Source organism: Leptosomus discolor, chromosome 9 (genome assembly GCF_034619465.1).
Source record: "Leptosomus discolor isolate bLepDis1 chromosome 9, bLepDis1.hap2, whole genome shotgun sequence".
Classification (NCBI taxonomy): domain Eukaryota; kingdom Metazoa; phylum Chordata; class Aves; order Leptosomiformes; family Leptosomidae; genus Leptosomus; species Leptosomus discolor.
This window is the reverse complement of record NC_141399.1, coordinates 22,116,521-22,134,510: the sequence shown is the minus strand read 5'-3', so window position 1 is coordinate 22,134,510 and position 17,990 is coordinate 22,116,521. Positions and strand designations below refer to the sequence as shown.

The 17,990-nt window shown below is 43.3% G+C and overlaps 1 protein-coding gene across 2 annotated transcripts in view; it reads left to right on the top strand.

Annotated features, from left to right (window-relative positions):
• VGLL4 (vestigial like family member 4) overlaps window positions 1–17,990 on the top strand; it is an 80,831-nt gene that overhangs the window by 28,830 nt on the left and 34,011 nt on the right. Inside the window, exon 1 of one of the 2 annotated variants that reach the window (XM_086470605.1) lies at window positions 4,525–4,690. The exons of the other annotated variant lie outside the window; for it this stretch is intronic. Coding sequence (XP_086326731.1) covers window positions 4,609–4,690 — 82 coding nt within the window. The 5' untranslated portion in view covers window positions 4,525–4,608. Of the gene's footprint in view, window positions 1–4,524; window positions 4,691–17,990 lie in introns of those variants that run through there. 2 annotated transcript variants of the gene reach the window in all.

The following is a 17,990-nucleotide window of genomic DNA, read 5'->3' as shown; positions in this document are numbered from 1 at the left end:
TTTGCTGGAGATCATCAAGGGTGATTCAGTTGTGTCCAGGCGAGTGGCTTGCACATTGTTCTTCTATAGCGTTGATTCCAGGCCAGCGTCACGCGTTTTCCCACTGAAAGACGTGGTGTGGCAGGGAGTGCAGACCAAGCTAGTAAAACTGCACCAGAACCATTTTCTCAGGCTCTTCAGTGCTACTGCCCAAAGCAGTGGCAGGCATGGGAGAGAAGAGCATAAGGAGGGACGATGGGAGGGCGGTGGTGGTGGAGAGGCTGAGGACAGGCCGGGATGGGGACTGGCCAGGCTGAGGACAACCTGGGGAAAAGGCAGGAAGGAGTTGCTCCATGGCAGCTTGCTTGGAAAAGATTGTTCTAAAGCAGCTCAATGTATGTTTAGGTGCTATAAGAAACCATATAAACTCTTACTGTCAAATATGATATTATGGACTTGATATATTAAGGAATTGCTATTTTTTCCTACAAAAATTCAGGTTAACAAATAATACGCAATTGTAAGGATTTGTTTTTGTATTAGGTCCTATTATTGCTCAAATAAGCCAGGACTATATATTTTTATAGTGGAAAAGTTTTCTCAGCACATAGGAACCCATGACACAATAACCTACTGCATTCATAACATGCCCTGTAACTCTTTGAAAAGGTGAGTTTCTCAAGCTCTTTTTTAAATCTGAAAAATACTCTGTTCTCATCAGCTGCGGTGTGTCTGCATCAGTGCTTTAGTTGGGGTAGATGTTCGCTTTCAGAGCAGATCTCCCGATTGCCCCTTCGGTCAGTGTCACAGAGTGGTCTCAGCCCTGGACCCGATGCTGCTCAGCTGAGCAGGAGCTGCGGGAAGTGCAGCAGCAGTGCCCCGATGTGCTCTAGCTGCTGCCAAGGGACAGGGTCCCTCCGACTGGACATCAGCCGCTTCAGAGAAAAACATGCGGCCTGCGGATGGTTGAGGCCCCTGCACCAGTAGCTTCACTCTGTTTTCGTAGGTGTACCACTGTGTTCTCCAAGAGGGAGAGTTGTGATGTTTTCTTACTGTGAGAACTGCAGAAGAGTGGCACAGAAATCTTATCAAACTCCACCACAATGCAGGGACTAGCTGTCAAAATACGTATTTGGCCTCCTGGTTTTGACAATGGTGGTTTACCTATGCATTAGAACCACCTTTTTTTTTTTCTTGTTTGCTTTCCTTGCTTCAGAATTTTTCTGTGATCAGACATTCTGGTGTGAAGACTAAATTCCATACTAAAGTGAATCAGAAGATTGCTAAGAGGTTGAACTATCTCATCTGCTATGTGGGCTAATTAGAATCACATCTGATGTGCTATTTTTAGTTACCTCTAGGGGATGCTGTTGTGTTAAAAGTTCCAGCATTTTAAGCATTTTATATATAGTGGGGGTATTTATCTACCTTACAGAAGTGTGTGCAGCCCTAAAGGAAGTACTCCAGCCAATGTGAGGCAGAGATGCCACAGCACGTAATTGAGTTTGCAAATACCAGTGTGTAGAACAGAATGAACTGGCAAAGGTCCTGGGATGATGTTAATCGCTTGTTTTTCTGTGTGTGTCGCATCTAACCTGCTGATGCATTGATTATTGATGTCAGTTCAGTGGAAGGCACCTCAGGGGACGTGTTTGATGAACAGCAGCTTGAATCAAGTGGTTGGGAATTCTTTGTCAGCAACAGAGTACTTTACAGTGACCCTGTCAGTATTTAATGTCTGCTGGACTTGAGTTTGTTGAGCTGTTAAGTTTTCTTTCAAAGAAAGGTTTCCTATGAATGGATTTTGGTTTTAGAATGCTTGAGATTACATTTACATTGATAATTTCCCCCCCTATTCTTTCACTAGGTAGTGCCTTACTTTCAGTATAGATATTTTAATTTAGAAATTCATAAAGCTCCCAGCATTTGGTACCAATTTATTATTATTTAATGTGAAGCATCTAAGTTGTTCATTATACAACACTTGACAAGCGTTAGTCCTAGTGTATACCATGCTGTTGAAAGCCATTCACATAACAAAGTGATCATTACTGTCTAGAAACCTCTAGCTCAGTGACTACTGGTCTAACAAAGAAGACTTAACTCCTTTAGTAGTGTCTGGACAGCACTACTGAGCAGGCAGTGTAGACAATACCCAACCTCGCTTTTCCAAACAACTTGAAGAAATATGTATCTTTGAGTACAGAGGGGAATTTATATTGGACTTTGAACTATAATGCCCTTGTGTAGCTAACACACTATGTGCAAACCTTGTCTTGTAGGCCTCTGCTCTGAAGTTCAGAATGTTGCTTTCTTTTCTTCCCCATCACCTGCACTTCCCACAAAAACATCAGTATTTTAAATTGGAAAAATTAAATACTTATCTCTTCTTATCCTTCCCAAGCATCCATAAAACATCTTGTATTAATGTAAATTCATGGATGCTCTCTATGTTAAAAACTGTACATATTGGGAATGTTTTCCCCAAAAGCTTTGGCATATTTACACAAGAAACTTGCATTTCATGCTGAAGAAACATGCCTCTCTTGTTAATGTTCTAGGTATGTATTTTTGTTGCAGTTTATATCTTAAAGAGTTAAGACTTCTTGATGCCTTTATTAAATGGCTGGTTTAATCTGAAGCATTGGCATAGAATATCTTTGAATTTGAGTATGCACAACATAATCTGATACATAAAACTTCTAGTCCCGCTGCTTAAAAATCATAATGTTCTTCTCTGTGTCAAAACCATTTCTCTTTCTAGGAAACAGCAAGCAGTACTTTGGTCTGGAGATGTGTGGTTGCAACTCTTGCGGTAGCAAGTCCTGTGAGGCAAAAAAACAACTGTGCAACCTGTTTATTAGGTACCATCCAAGAAAGATACTGTTAGCTCAGCGTTAAGTACCTGTAAATTTTTACACCACATTAAAGTCTTAAAGATTAATACCACTTCCAATTAGGAGAGTGCCTTTGTTGCATATAAATAATCAAAGGCTTCTTGACCTTCGTCTTCCCAGCAATGCAGAATTCCTTTCAAGTGACCAGCGTTGGCAGTGCACGTTCTCCTTCAGTTGAAGCACTGGGTAGGTAATGCACAGGACTGCTTTTTGTATCGGAAGTGAGGAAGAACCTTATTTGGGTTCTAGGGAATCTTTCTTGGAGATAAATTTCTTATTCCTATTCATCATAGTAAATTTAACTAAATTACCTATTATTGCTGAAATACGCAGAGCGTTTGAGCAGTACTTTTCAAAATGCCTTGACAAAATGTCACTCTGTGAGTTGCCTCTGTGATGTAGTATCTTCCCTTTCTCTAACAGAGGGGAGAAAATCTCTAAGTGGAAACAAAAGTTTGTAATTAATTCTCCCTGACTGTCTGCTCTTGAGTGTACCATCAAAGTTCTCCATCCTGGAAGGGCAGGGATGAGTGATGTTCCAAGCCAAGCAGGGCAGAGGGAGGATTAGGACTCCATTAGCCTTTGCTGTTTGTCTTGGACCAGACTTCCCCAGTATTTCTTTCCCTTTTTTCTGTCAAATCAGACTTCAGGTGCTGATCAGTGGCAAGAGATGCAAACTGATGCCCATGAGGTTAGCCCAGGCTCACCCCCATAGAGATGTCTTGACCTCTTGTGATGACTCGCACACGTCTGTCTGAGCAGCTTGTGCTGGAGGTCGGGGCTGCAGGACAAGGCCACGTCCTGAGATGGGAGTGACTGCTCTGAAAGTCTCGTCACTGGTGTCCTCTAAACTGGGGGTAAGCAGGTGTTAAAGTCCAGAGCACTGTTTAACTGCTGATAGCCCTTTAGAAAATCCGGTACACTTTGACTGAGTTGTAGCTGCGTGTGTGCGAGCGGTGGTACCTGTGTGCAGGCAGGTATCCCCGCTGTACCTCATTTCTTTAATTATCTTAATCGTTCCAGAGAAGGAATTAAACAGACGATCTGGCTCAGCGCTCCCGCTCAGCAGCCCGACCAAAAACTTGCTCTCGGAGGGCTCCCGCCCGTGCCTACAGCAGGCCCCACTGCTCCCCGGGCCCCGCTGCCTCCCCGCCGCGTCCTTCCCTGGGCAGGGCCGGCGCTGCTCCCCGCCAGGAGCGGCCCCGCCTCCCCGGCGCGTCCGGGTGCCGCCGTCGTGCGGAGCCCTCCCCGCCGGGCCGGGCGCCGCGGGACGCACCGGGCATGCGCGGGGAGGCGGGCCCGTGCGGCACCAGCCCAGGCCCCGCCGGCATGTCAGCGCGGGGCGCTGCAGCGGGCGGCGAGCGCTGCCGGCCGCCTTTGTCTGGGAGCTGTCCCCCGCCCCGCCCCGCTCCGTTCTCGGTTTCTTCATCCGTGTGGGCTTTTTGGGTTTTTTAAGTTGCAAAAAGACTTGAACAGTTTTTAGCCGGTCTTGTTTGCATTGAAGGGCGCGATAAACTTTGGCTTTCGGAAGTTTGGACGGGAGAGCGTGTGTGGTTCCGTCCCTCCAGCGTCCCCGCCGCACTGTTCCGATCGCCGAAGGCCGGGCCTGGTGCTGGTGAGGCCCGGACGACGGGAGCGCGCTCGGCTTCCTTCTCTGTCCCCCGCCTCCCTCCTCCTCCTCCGCGGGCCCGGGCGAGGGCGAACGCGTTGGGCTTCTCTGCCAGCCCGATAAATGCTGTTGATGAAGATGGACCTGTTGAACTACCAGTACCTGGACAAGATGAACAACAACATCGGCATCCTGTGCTATGACGGTAATGGGCCCGTTCCACGGGGCGGCGGCCGGCGGGAAGGGGCGCGTTACTCCCCGTTTTCCGGCGCGCTCTTCACAAAGAGCGGTTTAAGTGTTAGATCAGCGTGAAGGCCCGTGCCGCTTCTGCGGCAGGCGGGGTTTTTGTGGGTGACTTCTGCCGAAGCGGCGCTCCGTGAGAGCGGGCGAGAGCCCGTGTTCATTTCCGCCCGCAGCTCGCCCCACAGCAGCTGGGCACCGCCGCACTCACACCCGTGACCTGGCTGCGGACAGCCGGCCGGGAGGCCCTTCCCGCTCGGGCCCGCCGGCTCCCCCTCCCCGTGAGACCCGGGGCGGCCATTGTTCGTCCGCCCCCCTCCCCGCAGGGCGCGGGGAGCCCCGGCCGGGGAACGCCCCCCGCCTCCGCCGCCCTGCGCCCCCCTGCCCAGGGACCGCCCCGCGCCGTCCCCTGGGGAAAGGATTACATAACTGGCTGGAAAACGGACGTGCCTTGCAGTTCTGTTGGTGTGGCCCGCATCTAACGCCGGCCCGCCTTGTCGGCGTTGCTAGGCCCGGCTGGCGGCTGCCCAAGGCGGCCGGGTGAAACCGGTCCCTGGGCCCGGCGGAGCCTTGCCGCCGCGCAGGGGCGGCCGGGCCCAGGCCACAGCACGCACAGACCCTTCTTCGGGGCCAGCGGGAGCGGCTTCCGCGCTCGTCTGGAAAATAAACCTGCTGCAATTGTCGGGGAAGAAACAACGACGGGGTGGGCAGGGCCGGGAGCTGCCGGTTTGCACCCTTCGGGGAAGGAGCAGGCCAGGAGGCCGGGCGCTGAACCTCTCTTCGGGCAACACCGCCCTGGAACCGGCACGGCCGCGTCTCTTCCCTTCAGGGAGTGGAGAGGCTCCCCGGGGAACTGTTGATGTTTCTGTTCCATTGTTTTTCTTTACTTTCTCTTTCCTGCACAAACGTGGATATTTGCTTGACTAAATCTCTTTTACAGAAGATTGAGTTTGCCCATCAGTACTAAATAACACAGAGCTGGGATTCAAGAGTTGAATTTTCAAGCTCACTCTTATACCGTGCTTTCTTCGTTACAGCAAGAAAACTAGTGAGGAAAAAAAAAAAAAAGGGAAAACCAGCCTGCAGATCCTTTAACTTTTTCATTGCTTCCTGTAGTAACGAGTGCTTCCTTTGGAAGCAGTTAACAACTTCTAATTTTGCATAAAATTCTACTTATGTGGTACATGTTCCTGAGTGTTTGTTGACTAAGGCAGAGAAACTAGTTTTGGCTCATTAGTTCAATTCATTATAAGTATGCCTGATATTTATGGAAGATTCTTTCCAGCCCCCCCCTTTTTTTCCCCCCACCCTTTTCTCCAATAATTGTTATTTAACCAGATCTTAGCTTTAATAGTTCTAGAGCAAAAGGATGGCTTAAGGAATATGCCTTACTGTCACAGCCTTTGTTTAGTTTAAACATCTGTTGCCGTTTTCCTTATTCTGGAAGTTAACATTTTAACGCTAAAATAAACACACACACAAAATGAAGAAAAGAAAAGCAAGACTCCAGTGGTGTTTATAGTGAGGTGTTTATATCCCAGTGGTTTAAAAAGTATAAACACTGGCAACATCTGCACTGAACTCAAAGGGTGTTTCAAAGATACTTACAGATCTTCCATGCCTCTGCCTCAGTATTTGTTTTATAAGCGAGTTGTGTCAGCAGTGATGGATCTTGTCTTCTTGAAGACACTGCTGCAGTAGTAATTATATTGACAACAAAGTGCCCTTTCAAACTCAATTAATTAGGATTTATTCAAAGTCATACTTGAATTACTTATAAGTAGATATCTTCCTGAAAAGTACTTTTGCAGAGACAGGATGAGATACAAATACATGGTATGATGTGAAAATCAGTTTGAAACTTCAGAGGAAGGAATTATGGACCTCTGTGCCACAGGAAATAAATGAGATGGATTCCATATTCCTTTAGAGTCTCTCTTGAAGCACTTGCTTTTGCTTATTGAGATAACTGGTGTGCTGTGAAATGTGTCATTATCGTTTTATGAGGTTTGCTGATGGTTTTAATCTTTCCCCTTTGGCACTAGCCCCTGGAACTATGTGCCACTGGTTTGTAGCTGCAGCTTATGGTAAGAGATGTATTGGTACAGAGGAAATGGGAAAAGCTCTGCCACCATGTGCATCTGGCGGCCCTTTAGCTCAACATGAAGGAGAAGAATATAATTTGCACCCCAAGAGGAGTCCTGCTTTTTCTTGCCCAGCCAGAGTTACAGATAGCACTTTATCTGTGAGCCTCAGCTGCTGAGTTAATGCTGACACTTGGTTAGTCTTCCTTGGTGGGCAGGTGCAAGAAACCTCAGCCATGTATGAATCTCATTCTGTTCCTGAGTAGTGCCAGTCATGATCAAAGGTCTTTTCCAGCCTGAATGATTCTATGCTCCAATGAGTATGGGAACATTTGTTGAGTGCTGTTCAGTTCATAAAACATATTTCTGATTTTGGCGCTGTCTGTGGAGGTCTGGAGGAAGAGAGTGGAATGGTGATGGATATAGATGGGATCTGCTTTATGGGCAGAAAAGTGTCCTTTTGTTGAGCTTGGGAGGGAAATGGAAGATCTAGAAGTTCTTCCATTAACCCTTAAGAAGTAATGGTGTGTTGCTATGGCTAAGCAGGCTTAGCTGACTGCTTTGTAGTGTGGAACTGTAACTGAAGTTGACTGTTTTCTCAAACATAAGAATTTTTCAGGTTTGTGATTTTTTTTTTGGTGGTGGTTTTTTTGTTGGGTGGTGGGTTTTTTTGTTTTTTTTTGTTTTTTTTACTGTGAGGTTGGTCTAACATTGGTACAGGTTGCCCAGAGAGGTTGTGGAGTCTCTGTCTTTGGAGATGCTCAAAACCCGACTGGACACGGCCCTGTGCAACCTGCCCTAGCTGAGCCTGAGCCTGATTTTGAGCAGGAGGTTTGGACTAGGTGATCTCCAGAGGAGCCTTCCAGCCTGAGCACTTCTGTGATTCTGTTACGTGATGGAAAGTTCTGCATGCTCATGCAATTCAGACAGCCACAGCCAGCAAAAGGGTTATAACTGGAGGTGAGGTGAGAGGGTTTTTGAAAGGGGGCCCATGACTGAACCACAGAATAAAGTAATTTCCTTTCGTCAGGGTTGTTTGTTTTATACTGGTAATTTGTGTCCTTTGGAGTGTTTTCTTAATATTATTACTAGCTTTGAGGTCCTCGTGATGCCCCGTGGTAATGTCAACTCTGATTGATACTTTTGTAGGAAAATCTTAATTTTGACAACATGGTGGTTTTTTAAACAAGTTGCATGACAAAGAACGTTTGAGTTTTGTCTCCCTCTCCAGTGAAAAAAAACTTTTAAATTGTTCAAATGAGAATGTTTAATCTTCAGCAATGGGAAAGTGACAGTTAGATTAGCAATGGTCAACCATTTCAAGGAGGTCATTGTAACATATTTGGTACAATAAGAAAGAAAAGAAGAGATAACTAGGGAATTGTTGACTCAGCATCTGGATGCTGATTTTTAGCATGAACACATCTGATATCCTCCTACTAAAATTTTCTGCCAGTTATCAACAATGGCCAGTTTAATATGAGTAGTGTGCTCATACCATTGTTTTCTTCCTAATGAGCTCAGAGACATCAGAAAACTCTTGGGAGATAGTTGTCCTCGGTGAGGTGCAAAGGCTGTGAGGCAGAACTATTCTGCACCACTCTGGCATCCCCAGTACTTCATATCCAATGACAAGTGCTTGATCCAGGCATACATTCAGAGGTAGAACATCTGCATCTTGTTTTGCAATGGAAACTCCTGTAACTTCAACTGAATATTCTTTCTCCAGGGGCCTTGTGTGTGAGGCAATGGTAGGAGGGCTCAGCATTAAACAAATCACAGGTGACCCCACTCTTTGACTAGAGCAGGGGCAGCCTGGCACGTTTGGCTCCTTGTTTCCAATAGAAGACGTATGAGTAGGTTCAGGCTCCAATTAGAAGGTTTGTTTCATTTGGTTGTTTATCTGCAGGAGTGTACAGATGGTTGTTCATTGGAAGGCAGATTTCTGTCTTCCTTCCTCTCTTTCCCATGTTCACATGCTTTGTGTTATTACTACATTCTCAGGGCTTGAACTGCTGTGCAGGGAAAGGTATAAAGAAATGCAATAAGATGCAGTAAGAAATCCCTCAGGCATGTTATGAGACTTGGAAAGCTCAGGATAGTTATACAAAGTTCTCTGGACAGTCCAGAAGACTGGATTTTTTTAATGAAGAAAATTGGATCCAGATTTGTAGAAAAACACCCCTTTCTGGTTTCAGGACAGCTTACATTAGTTAGTGGCACATTACATAATTATTTCTCTGACTTCCTGTAACAATGAAGCATTACTTGGCCACAGCACTGATCTTGCATAGCTATAGATCTTCCTGGGGCACTGCGAGGCACGTTGAATATATCTACATCTTCCCCAACAGGCCAGTTTAGATGTTTGATGTTGAACGAGGAGCTTGAAACAGATTCTGCTAACTTCATTTGCTTTTTGATGAAATGCAACTTGTCTTCTTAAGTTCTAAAGAATAGTTTCCATCAGTTTTCTTTGCTGACCTTGCATTTTACTCTGGGTTTGTAACATCAGTTTCTCTTATTAACTCCAAAGTTTAGTTTAGTTTCTAAATATATAAAATGACTTTAACACTATTCTTCTATTAAGAATTAGTGGAATAATAAATGGGATAAAAATCTCCATGGTGAATTAAGTATTCTTATTTGTAATGCAGTGTAAAATTTCTGTTCAAAGTCATGTAAATTAAGATGCACCTACAGAATGTTCCCCATTTTTATAGACCATTCTGTGCATTTTGCTTTTTCAGTGTCTTTTATCTTCAGGAAAAAAACTTCACAGTTGGGCTTTTCTTACTCATTTCCTTCTAACATGAAGTTAGGAATATTCTTTTCAGTGCTGACATCAAAATTCAGTTTATTTTCCTCATTCATCAAAGGCAAGATAGATTTAGGTCATACGTACGCTTTTTTTTTTCCCTGGAGTTCTGTTGTTCTCTTCACCCTTGATGCTAGTTCAGCATTTGTACTGAGAACTCAAAACAAAGAAATTTAAAAAAATAAATAGAATTGTGGGTTATCCCACAACTTTCAATAGACAAGATAGGCAGCACATTTTTTTTCTGAGGTAAAAGGTAGTGAGGTTTGTAGCAGTAAGTTGAATTCTGTGTTAACGAGAGCAATTTGCTTGAAGGCTGTAACTTGTTACTCACAAGTCAAATTTGTTACAGTGCTGGGTCTCTTTGGATATAAATCCAGGGATTTTAGGAGACATTGAAAAAACTTAAATTGCTCCAGAATTTGAACAATGCACTGTATTGTATGGAGAACTGTTAGGGAAAAAATAAAGCTTAAACAACAGTCTTCATTGTGTGGCATCTAAAATTATGAATTAAGAAGTTCATCCATATGTATTGGTTTCGCCTTTTTTAAATATCTGCTTTGCATGAAAATAGTTGTCTGTTAATTTCTTCTGGAGGATTAATACAGATTGGCCTTTATATTTGATTTTGGCTGAACAGACTACAGAGTTTTAACATGCTGCATGCAGACAGTGTGCCAAGCAATTTAGCAAAGTTGTTTACACTAACAATAATCCAACGGGACAGAGCCTATAATTTTTCACTGATAATAGGATGAGGTAGTGATGAATACAAGTTTCTGGAGAAGTGTTTACAAAAATGGTATTATACTTTTTCAGTCTTAAAAAAAGAAATTAAAACTGAAACCAGTCGTGATTCTTTTAAGGCCAGCCAATTTTTTCTTCATCATGCAGTCTGTGTCATCTCCCTGAAAATCGCTTTACAAATCAGCGTGGAAGGGTTGTGGGACACACAGAGCCATTGTCCCTTCCCCTTCCGTCAGAGCCCTGCGCTCATGAGGATGATTGACAGGCAGTGTATCACTGCTTGGTGTGTTCTGTGCACACCATGCTAGGAGTGCGGGTGCAGTACTGCACACACTGCCAGTGCCACGGTGCAGTTCTCGTTTCCTGGCGGCAGATTTCCCTTGGTGCTTCCTCTAAAGCCTTTTCTAAGGGTGAGCTGGCGTACCCGTGCCTGTCTCTGCGAGTTGATGTAATGGCGTGTGTAGCTTGGAGAGTTCCTAGCGGGTGTCTGGGGGCTCACGGTGGGACGGAAAGAGAGGCCATGGGCCACCCAGGACAAGCACAGTTTTGAGCAGGTGATAGAGGTCTTAATTAGGGTTATCTCTGTCAACTTGTAAGCCTCATGTTACAGATGGGTGGCATTGGAAGAGTTTTGTTCTTCATACCAGTAGTAGTTTGACACTGATTCTAAGGCAAGGCAAGCTTGGAGCATTTGAGTTGTTAGGAAGGAGCTCCATACCGCTTTTTCTTGTATAACCTTGGCGAAGGAAGTGATGGTGTTCCTGGGACCACGACAGCGTTTTGGTTCTAGCCAAAGAAGTAATCCAGGAACCTCAGTGAGGTGGTGAGCCTTCGTCACAGATCTTTAGATCCCTAGTTTCAGTAGGAATGCAAGTCCTGAAAATCTCGGGCAAAAAGTAATACCAGTGTGGGGGACAAAAGGATGAAACAGATTTTGGAATCTTTCCTTTACGGAAGAAGTTTTATGGCACTATTTGGTATCTGTTTTTTTTTAAAGCAACGCTTTCCTTTTTTCTTCAGTTTTTAACTTTGTTGCTGCTGGTGTTAAAAACAAGAACTTGTTAAACATAGTAGTGCATGGTGCGGTCCAGCTGTTCCCTCCAAGAGTGCTGGATGACACTTGGTGCCTTATTCCGCCTTTGGAGGAAAAGGCCATCCCCATTGTGGTGGGCATGGATGGAGGCAGAGAATGCTGGGGACGACAGGGAAAGTTACAGCCGTTGTGGCACAGGAGGAGGAAAGCAAGCGTGCCTTCAGCAGACAGGTGCTGACTTAGTTCCTGCCCAGAAAATGTGGCTCCTGCCTTCTCATAATACACAGTGTTAAAAGAATCTATCTCCAATTATTTTAAGGCATGTTCTTTTTCACTCCTCATGGTTTTGGAGTGTTCCTTGTCAACTGTGAGAATCGAGCATTGCAGTTTATAACTTTCCTTCTATTCTTCCAAACGTTGGTAACAGGTTCCAGGAAATATATTTGCGCTCCCAGGAAAAGTTTAGAACCAGTTGTATTTAAAAAGCAGTAGTTTTTCCTGGAAACCCATTTGACAGGGCAGACATGGAAACCACTCGGCATTACACCTCCCTGGTGTGCAAGATTTAATATTTATTCCTCCGCGTGCAGAAAATAGGTTTTTTGCCTTTAAACATGGGTTGTAGTTAGAAACAAGAGCGGTTTAGGAGATGAGCCTCTCTTTTTTTTTTTTTTTTTTTAAAATTTATTTTCTTTCTTTTTTTTTTTTTTTTCCCCAGGATAGGAATGGCACTGCGGTATAGGAATATAAGCTGATATTAAAATATTTATTATGTTTTATTTTAACAAAAAAAAAGTTCACAGAACAGCAGACTGGCGAGAGCCTTTGTAGTGACCATCCACACAGTGCCCAGCCCAGCAATCTTTTGCATGAGAAGAGTGAAAAACAAAGTTGCTAAGTGGATCTTTTGGAATAGCTGTTTCTTTTTGGGAATGAGTATTTACTTGATTTACAAATGGCATTAGTGCGCTCTGGTTGCACTTAGAGATGGTATTGTGACTTCCAATTTTGTTGTTTAATTGTTAATGTTTAGTATGTTTCACTTCTGAAAGTAAATTTAGATATTTGTAAAATTAGCAGGTTTTGACACTTTCAGAGCAGAACCTTTCAGAAAATTACTGTTTCTCGGCTCGAGATCACTAAATTGGAGTAGTTGTCTCTGTGATACTTTGCTAATTGTAGTTAAATGGCTGTATGAAGAAAATCAAAGTTGTCCAGTCAAAAGGAAACTGTTTTTACGAATCTAAAATATCTGGGAAGACCAGTAAATGCCACACAGGAGCTAGCCAAGCAAAATAAGACTATTTAGTCGTTCTGTTTATATTCTTTGAAAAATAATCTGTCTAAGGCAGGAGCTCTATTAAAAATACTCTTAGCATATAGAGAAAAAGTTGACATAACTATGGCACCTCCTTTGTGGTGGTTTTATACAGAACACATTAAATGAAGATAGGGTGAGGGAAGTGCTGTATGATTCATATAGGAAAAGTTTGAACTCGGGCAGTTTCTTGGATTTAGTATAAATATTTATGGCATTGAAGGGTTTTGGTTATGGTTTTTTTTTTAGTATGCTTCGTTGTGCTCTGGATCTCTCAGATGTCCTCCTCAGACATCTGGTGTGCATTGATGTTTGTTCAACCCCCACCCTTCAGTTTTCATGCTGTGGCATCTCGGAGAGCTATCACAGTCACTCTGTGGTTGGCGTAAATTAAATCTCATCAAGTCAGCTGGGAGAATGCTGACATGCACACTTTTCCTGCTGAATACTATGAAACCAGTGGCTGCAGTTAAAAAGGTCAACACTTTACTCTTGTCTTGCTGTAGGCATCGTACTGAGCTCTTTACCGAAAGTGTCAAAAATCGGAATTCCAGCGTTAGCAGTGATGTTTACAGATTCTTGACTAGTTTCCGTCTCTTAGAAAAAGCTTCCCTTATCAACATTACGTAGTCAATGTCTCTAACTTAATCTCGTCAGCGAAACAAATTAAGTTATTTTCCTTTAAAAATCCTTAGAAGTCCTAAATTTTAACACTGTAACTGCTTTGAGGTACATTATGCTTGCCTTAACAGCTAATCTGTGGGTGTACTGGGTTTTTCTTTGCAGTACAGTGAACTGAACACTACCCTGTTTGGTTTCAAGTGTTTCTCAATCCATTTGAAGCAAGTATGATAGCAAACATTTTAATACTCATTTTAATGTACTTATATTTTTAATCCACTCTGCAGAATCCTAGTCCTCACAGAACCCTGGTTAATTCAACCTTCAACTACCCCCATGAAATAAATAGTGAATGTTATCCTTATTTACAGAGGGGAAAAAGGAGCTGTGGTTGGTTAAATTCACATACGTGCAGGGTAAAGCTGACAGCAACATTCTGAGTGCCTTGATTGTAATACTTTGCTGTAGCTGCTAAACCTTACTGTGGTCTGTTCATAAACACAGAGAGCTTTTACCTGTTTGTTTTGAGATGGGCAAATAAAAATAGTAATTAATCAGCTAAGCAGGTAAAAACTGATCTTTGAAACTTGTGCTGGTGTTATATGGGCTAGATGCTTGCTTTCTGGTCAGCGGTCATGGAGGGAACAGGGGCTTTTGGACTAAAATACCCTGTGACTGTGGTTTGTCTGTAGTGGATCCCTTCTAAACTGGGATGATGAAATCCATTTCGTGGAAATAGTTGGGTGTTTTCAGCTGATCCAAGGAATGGGCATTCACAAAGAATGGTGGGATGGAAGAAGTTTAAGTTCCCCTATTTGAGCCACAGGACCTCTGCAGGTCTGTTGTTTTGTATTTGAGGCCTGTTGAGTTGCGTGAAAGGAATGTGCCCGCTGATGCTGGCAGTTAATTTTATATTCTTTTCAGAAGATGGATTTGGATAAGAAACTTCAACCAAGTAGCAGTCTGACTGTGGTCATGCAATGCATGGCTTGGCAAGAGGCAAGCTCGTAGCCCATTTACGACCTAAAGCAGTGCTTCCAAAGCTTTTTAATTAACGCAGTGTCTTACTGCCCCTAAAGTGGTTGTTTGGTTCCATTAAAAACTTCCCAGTGGAAGTGCCTGCTTAATTGTGGGGCGGAACATCATTAATGTGTGGTGGGGGGTGGAGATCTGCAGAAATGTTTAGGATGTACTTTGGTCAAGTAAAAGGGAGAAGGATTTAGCAGATAATTAACTGCGGAGTGATATCCCAGTAATGTAGTGAGAGACATAACTGCTGGATCCTGTGGAGGTAGTGACATGTGAATGGTGGGTCACAGACACACAACTGACATTTTTTGTTACCTTCATTTTATCAACCCACCTGCACTTTCCTGTCTTTTCTGTGTTTTGGCAGGAATGAGTTGCTTCTGCAGCTTTGAAATAAACAAGGAGCCTGGAGTTAAGTTAATCAAAAGGGAGATTCACGTAAAGACTAGTAGGTATAGGGGGAGGAATACAAAGCCCTAATTAAAGGTCTTGGAGAAGCAGCGTATAACTTTGGTTCTGCTCACCTGTTCCGATCCCATGACTGTCAAGATAACTTCAAAACTATGAATTTCTGCTTGTTCCTTGCTTTTCCAAGAGTTCTGGAAAACCTGCCCTGAGTGCCCAGAAAACTGTGAGAAAAGTTGTCCAGGCAGCACGTAATTTCTTGGTAGCAAACACACTCCTTCCCTCTGTCTTTCCTGCCTTAGCTTCCCCTTGGAGAGAACATTTATTTCAAGTGACCCTGCAACTTGGCCCCATAAACCACCCTCCCTCTTGTGAAATAAACAGTCCAGCTATGATTTAGGCAGTGCTCCTGTAGGGTTGTCTCCCTTTTATCTCTCTGAATCTGGCAACCTCTAACAATCCCAGTCACTGCACAGTGGTGCTGACTGTTGAGTGGGTAGGAGCATTAGTTCAGATCCAGTATCTTCAGTCCTTTCGAGGAGGAATTGATAATGTTCTCTAGTACCAGGTTTTTCACAACTGAAACTTCTAGTGGAACAATGATTTTCAAGCTCTTGTACTCTGTGGTCACCTAAAACTTTTCTGCGGGTCTCTTCATAGTGAGGTTTTTTTCCCCCAATAAAATTACTTACCTTAGTTGCATGTCATGATTAAAAACTGCTGTGTCAGAGGACCAAATGAATGTTATCTTTTTCTTTAATGGTGGTGTGTGCCTGTTTGTCTCTCTGTTTCAGGAACAATGGTAATGTTTTGGAATTTTTATGTATGTGTCTTTGTACCAGCACCTGTACCCCTGGAGAAATTATAATGGCATCCTTTCCTCTTCATCCCATGAGCCACACTGTTCTCTGGGCTTTTTTAGAAGATTAAGCCTTCACAAATTTTTGGTTATTAAAATAGTACATGTGAGCAGCATCGGAGGATGACTGTTGGGTTGTGTCTCAGAATAATACAAAGCCAGTAGGTTGAAGGATCTGTATTATCCAACCTTGTCGTGCTTCTGATGAGCTTGAATTCAAGCTCTCTTCTACTGGCCAAGGCACTGGCTGGGCTGTATCTCAGCCGACTGCCATCAGTTACAGTAAAATCCTACACGTAGGGAACTGGCAAGCTGACACATCCTCCTCATTTTCCATGTAAATAGTATGATCAAAAGACTATCTTGTTTTCATCTGAATGGCTTGTGTAGTTTGCTGTTGGATTCAGGGTGCTTGACTGCCCTGCACAGTTGCCGTTGCTCTCTTGCTTTCCCTCTGTAGAAGGGATTTTGGAGCCCATTTTGAAGGACAAAGGGATTTTGTTCTTTACAATGTATTCTTTGTGGGAGATGGGTTGGAATTGTTCTGACACTGCATCGATTAGTCTTCAATATTCAGTCCAGCTTGGTTGAAGGGGCTCTGTGTTCCTTAAATACATGAGTGCATTTCAGACAGGCTGCCATCAGGTAGCAGAAAACCAAAACTGAAGTGGAAGTTTTTCCAGTGTTCATTAGGCCAAATGTAATTTGCTCAGTTCCCTTCAGTTTAGGAAGAGGTTGTTGTGTTGGTGACGGTGAAGGTGGCAGCAGCTCCTTGTTGTCCATGTGCGTGTGATGATGAAGGCTGGCTCCAGCCTCGTCTCCTTCTGCCCTGTGGCAGCCGCTTCTGTGCTTCGACTGCTTGGCGACGTGCCATATGGGGAAGATGCAGTAGCCAAGACTTCTTTGCTTTTTATGGCTGCCTTTTTTTTTTTTTTTTTTTTTAATTTATCATTTTGAGGTCAGTTGTAAGCTATTAATAGGAGTCTAGTCAGGGAGCTTAGCCCTAAGCTTTGCAGGACTTGCACTCAGTACAGTGGTCTAAGCAGTGACCCTGCTTTTGTCCAAATCTATTCCAAGGGGAGCCACCCATGTGTGCATGTCTTTTACTAACTTTTTGAATATATTTGCTTTGCGTTTGCATTTTAAAAATAACAGCATTTATATCCTCTCTTGAGGGCCTTCTGCCTTTCAGGTAGGAAATCTGGGAAAAAATAAAATGGAAATAGAAGAAACATTGTTTGAAAGTGCAATATCTGATTTTGCGACTCTTTTAGAAAGCTCATTTTTATTGGTGCTCTGAATTTTTCCACATGGAACAAAGGAGAATGATGTGAGAAAAGGTGTTCAGAGCGTGTTGATAGTAAACTATGATAAAACCTTGCAGTTTGTCTAAAAATAGCTCCGATTTAAATACGTAGAATATGTGGTTTTACTTTTGCATAGCACCTTTTGCTTCAAATCCTTATGAAAGAAACAGTCCACAACTTATTTGGTTTAATTTTAATATGACACCACTACAAGTAAACATCTCAAAATTAATATTTTAAGTGTGGTTGTCATAGAACCCTCTGACTGTGCTGATATCCCTGAGGGGCACTGATTACCCAGTGCAATAGTCTAGAGTTTAATTTATGTCACAGGATCGTGACATGAAATACCAGCCGTTGGAGCAGAAGGTGGTGTTTCAGACCTGAGTATCTACATTGCTGTCCACTGACAGAAACAGTCTCTAAAAAAACAGAGGGAGGGCAGCAAATGTTTTCTGTCTAGTTAGGAGGAATAAATTTGAGCTTTCAGAGATTGACTTTCCTATTTGTCTCTCTTTGCCATTACCTGAAAATACAGTTACAAGGTATCATTTAGTACATTGAACTACTGCTTAGGCAGCCAATCTAACAATTTTTTTCCGTTGTGACCATGCTGTGACTTTGGTTTACTGTTGAAACATATGGCAGGTCTTCTAGCTGTGATTGTTTCTGCTAGAAGACAGGCTGGTCTTTGATCAGACCAGCTTTGCCGTCCTTTGTGTAACACAGCAAGTCATTTAGTGGGGTGACAAAAGAAAGAACACCTAGGGCTGGAAACCACCATCGCTTCGGAAAGCAACATCAGCAACACATTGACTTAGTTATATTTCATTCATGGCTTTTTTTTGGTGTAGTGTCTTTACATTTTTGATAAAATCACATTATCACCCTAATGAAAGTAAATGTTTTTATCTGGCAACTTTTAAAATCTGCTTGTCAGAAGTGTGAGAGGATGCTGTATAATCATTTTGCAGATAAATTAAAGGAAGCTGAATTCTGATGATATGTTTATTATTTAAACTTTGCATGGTGGTAGTTCTA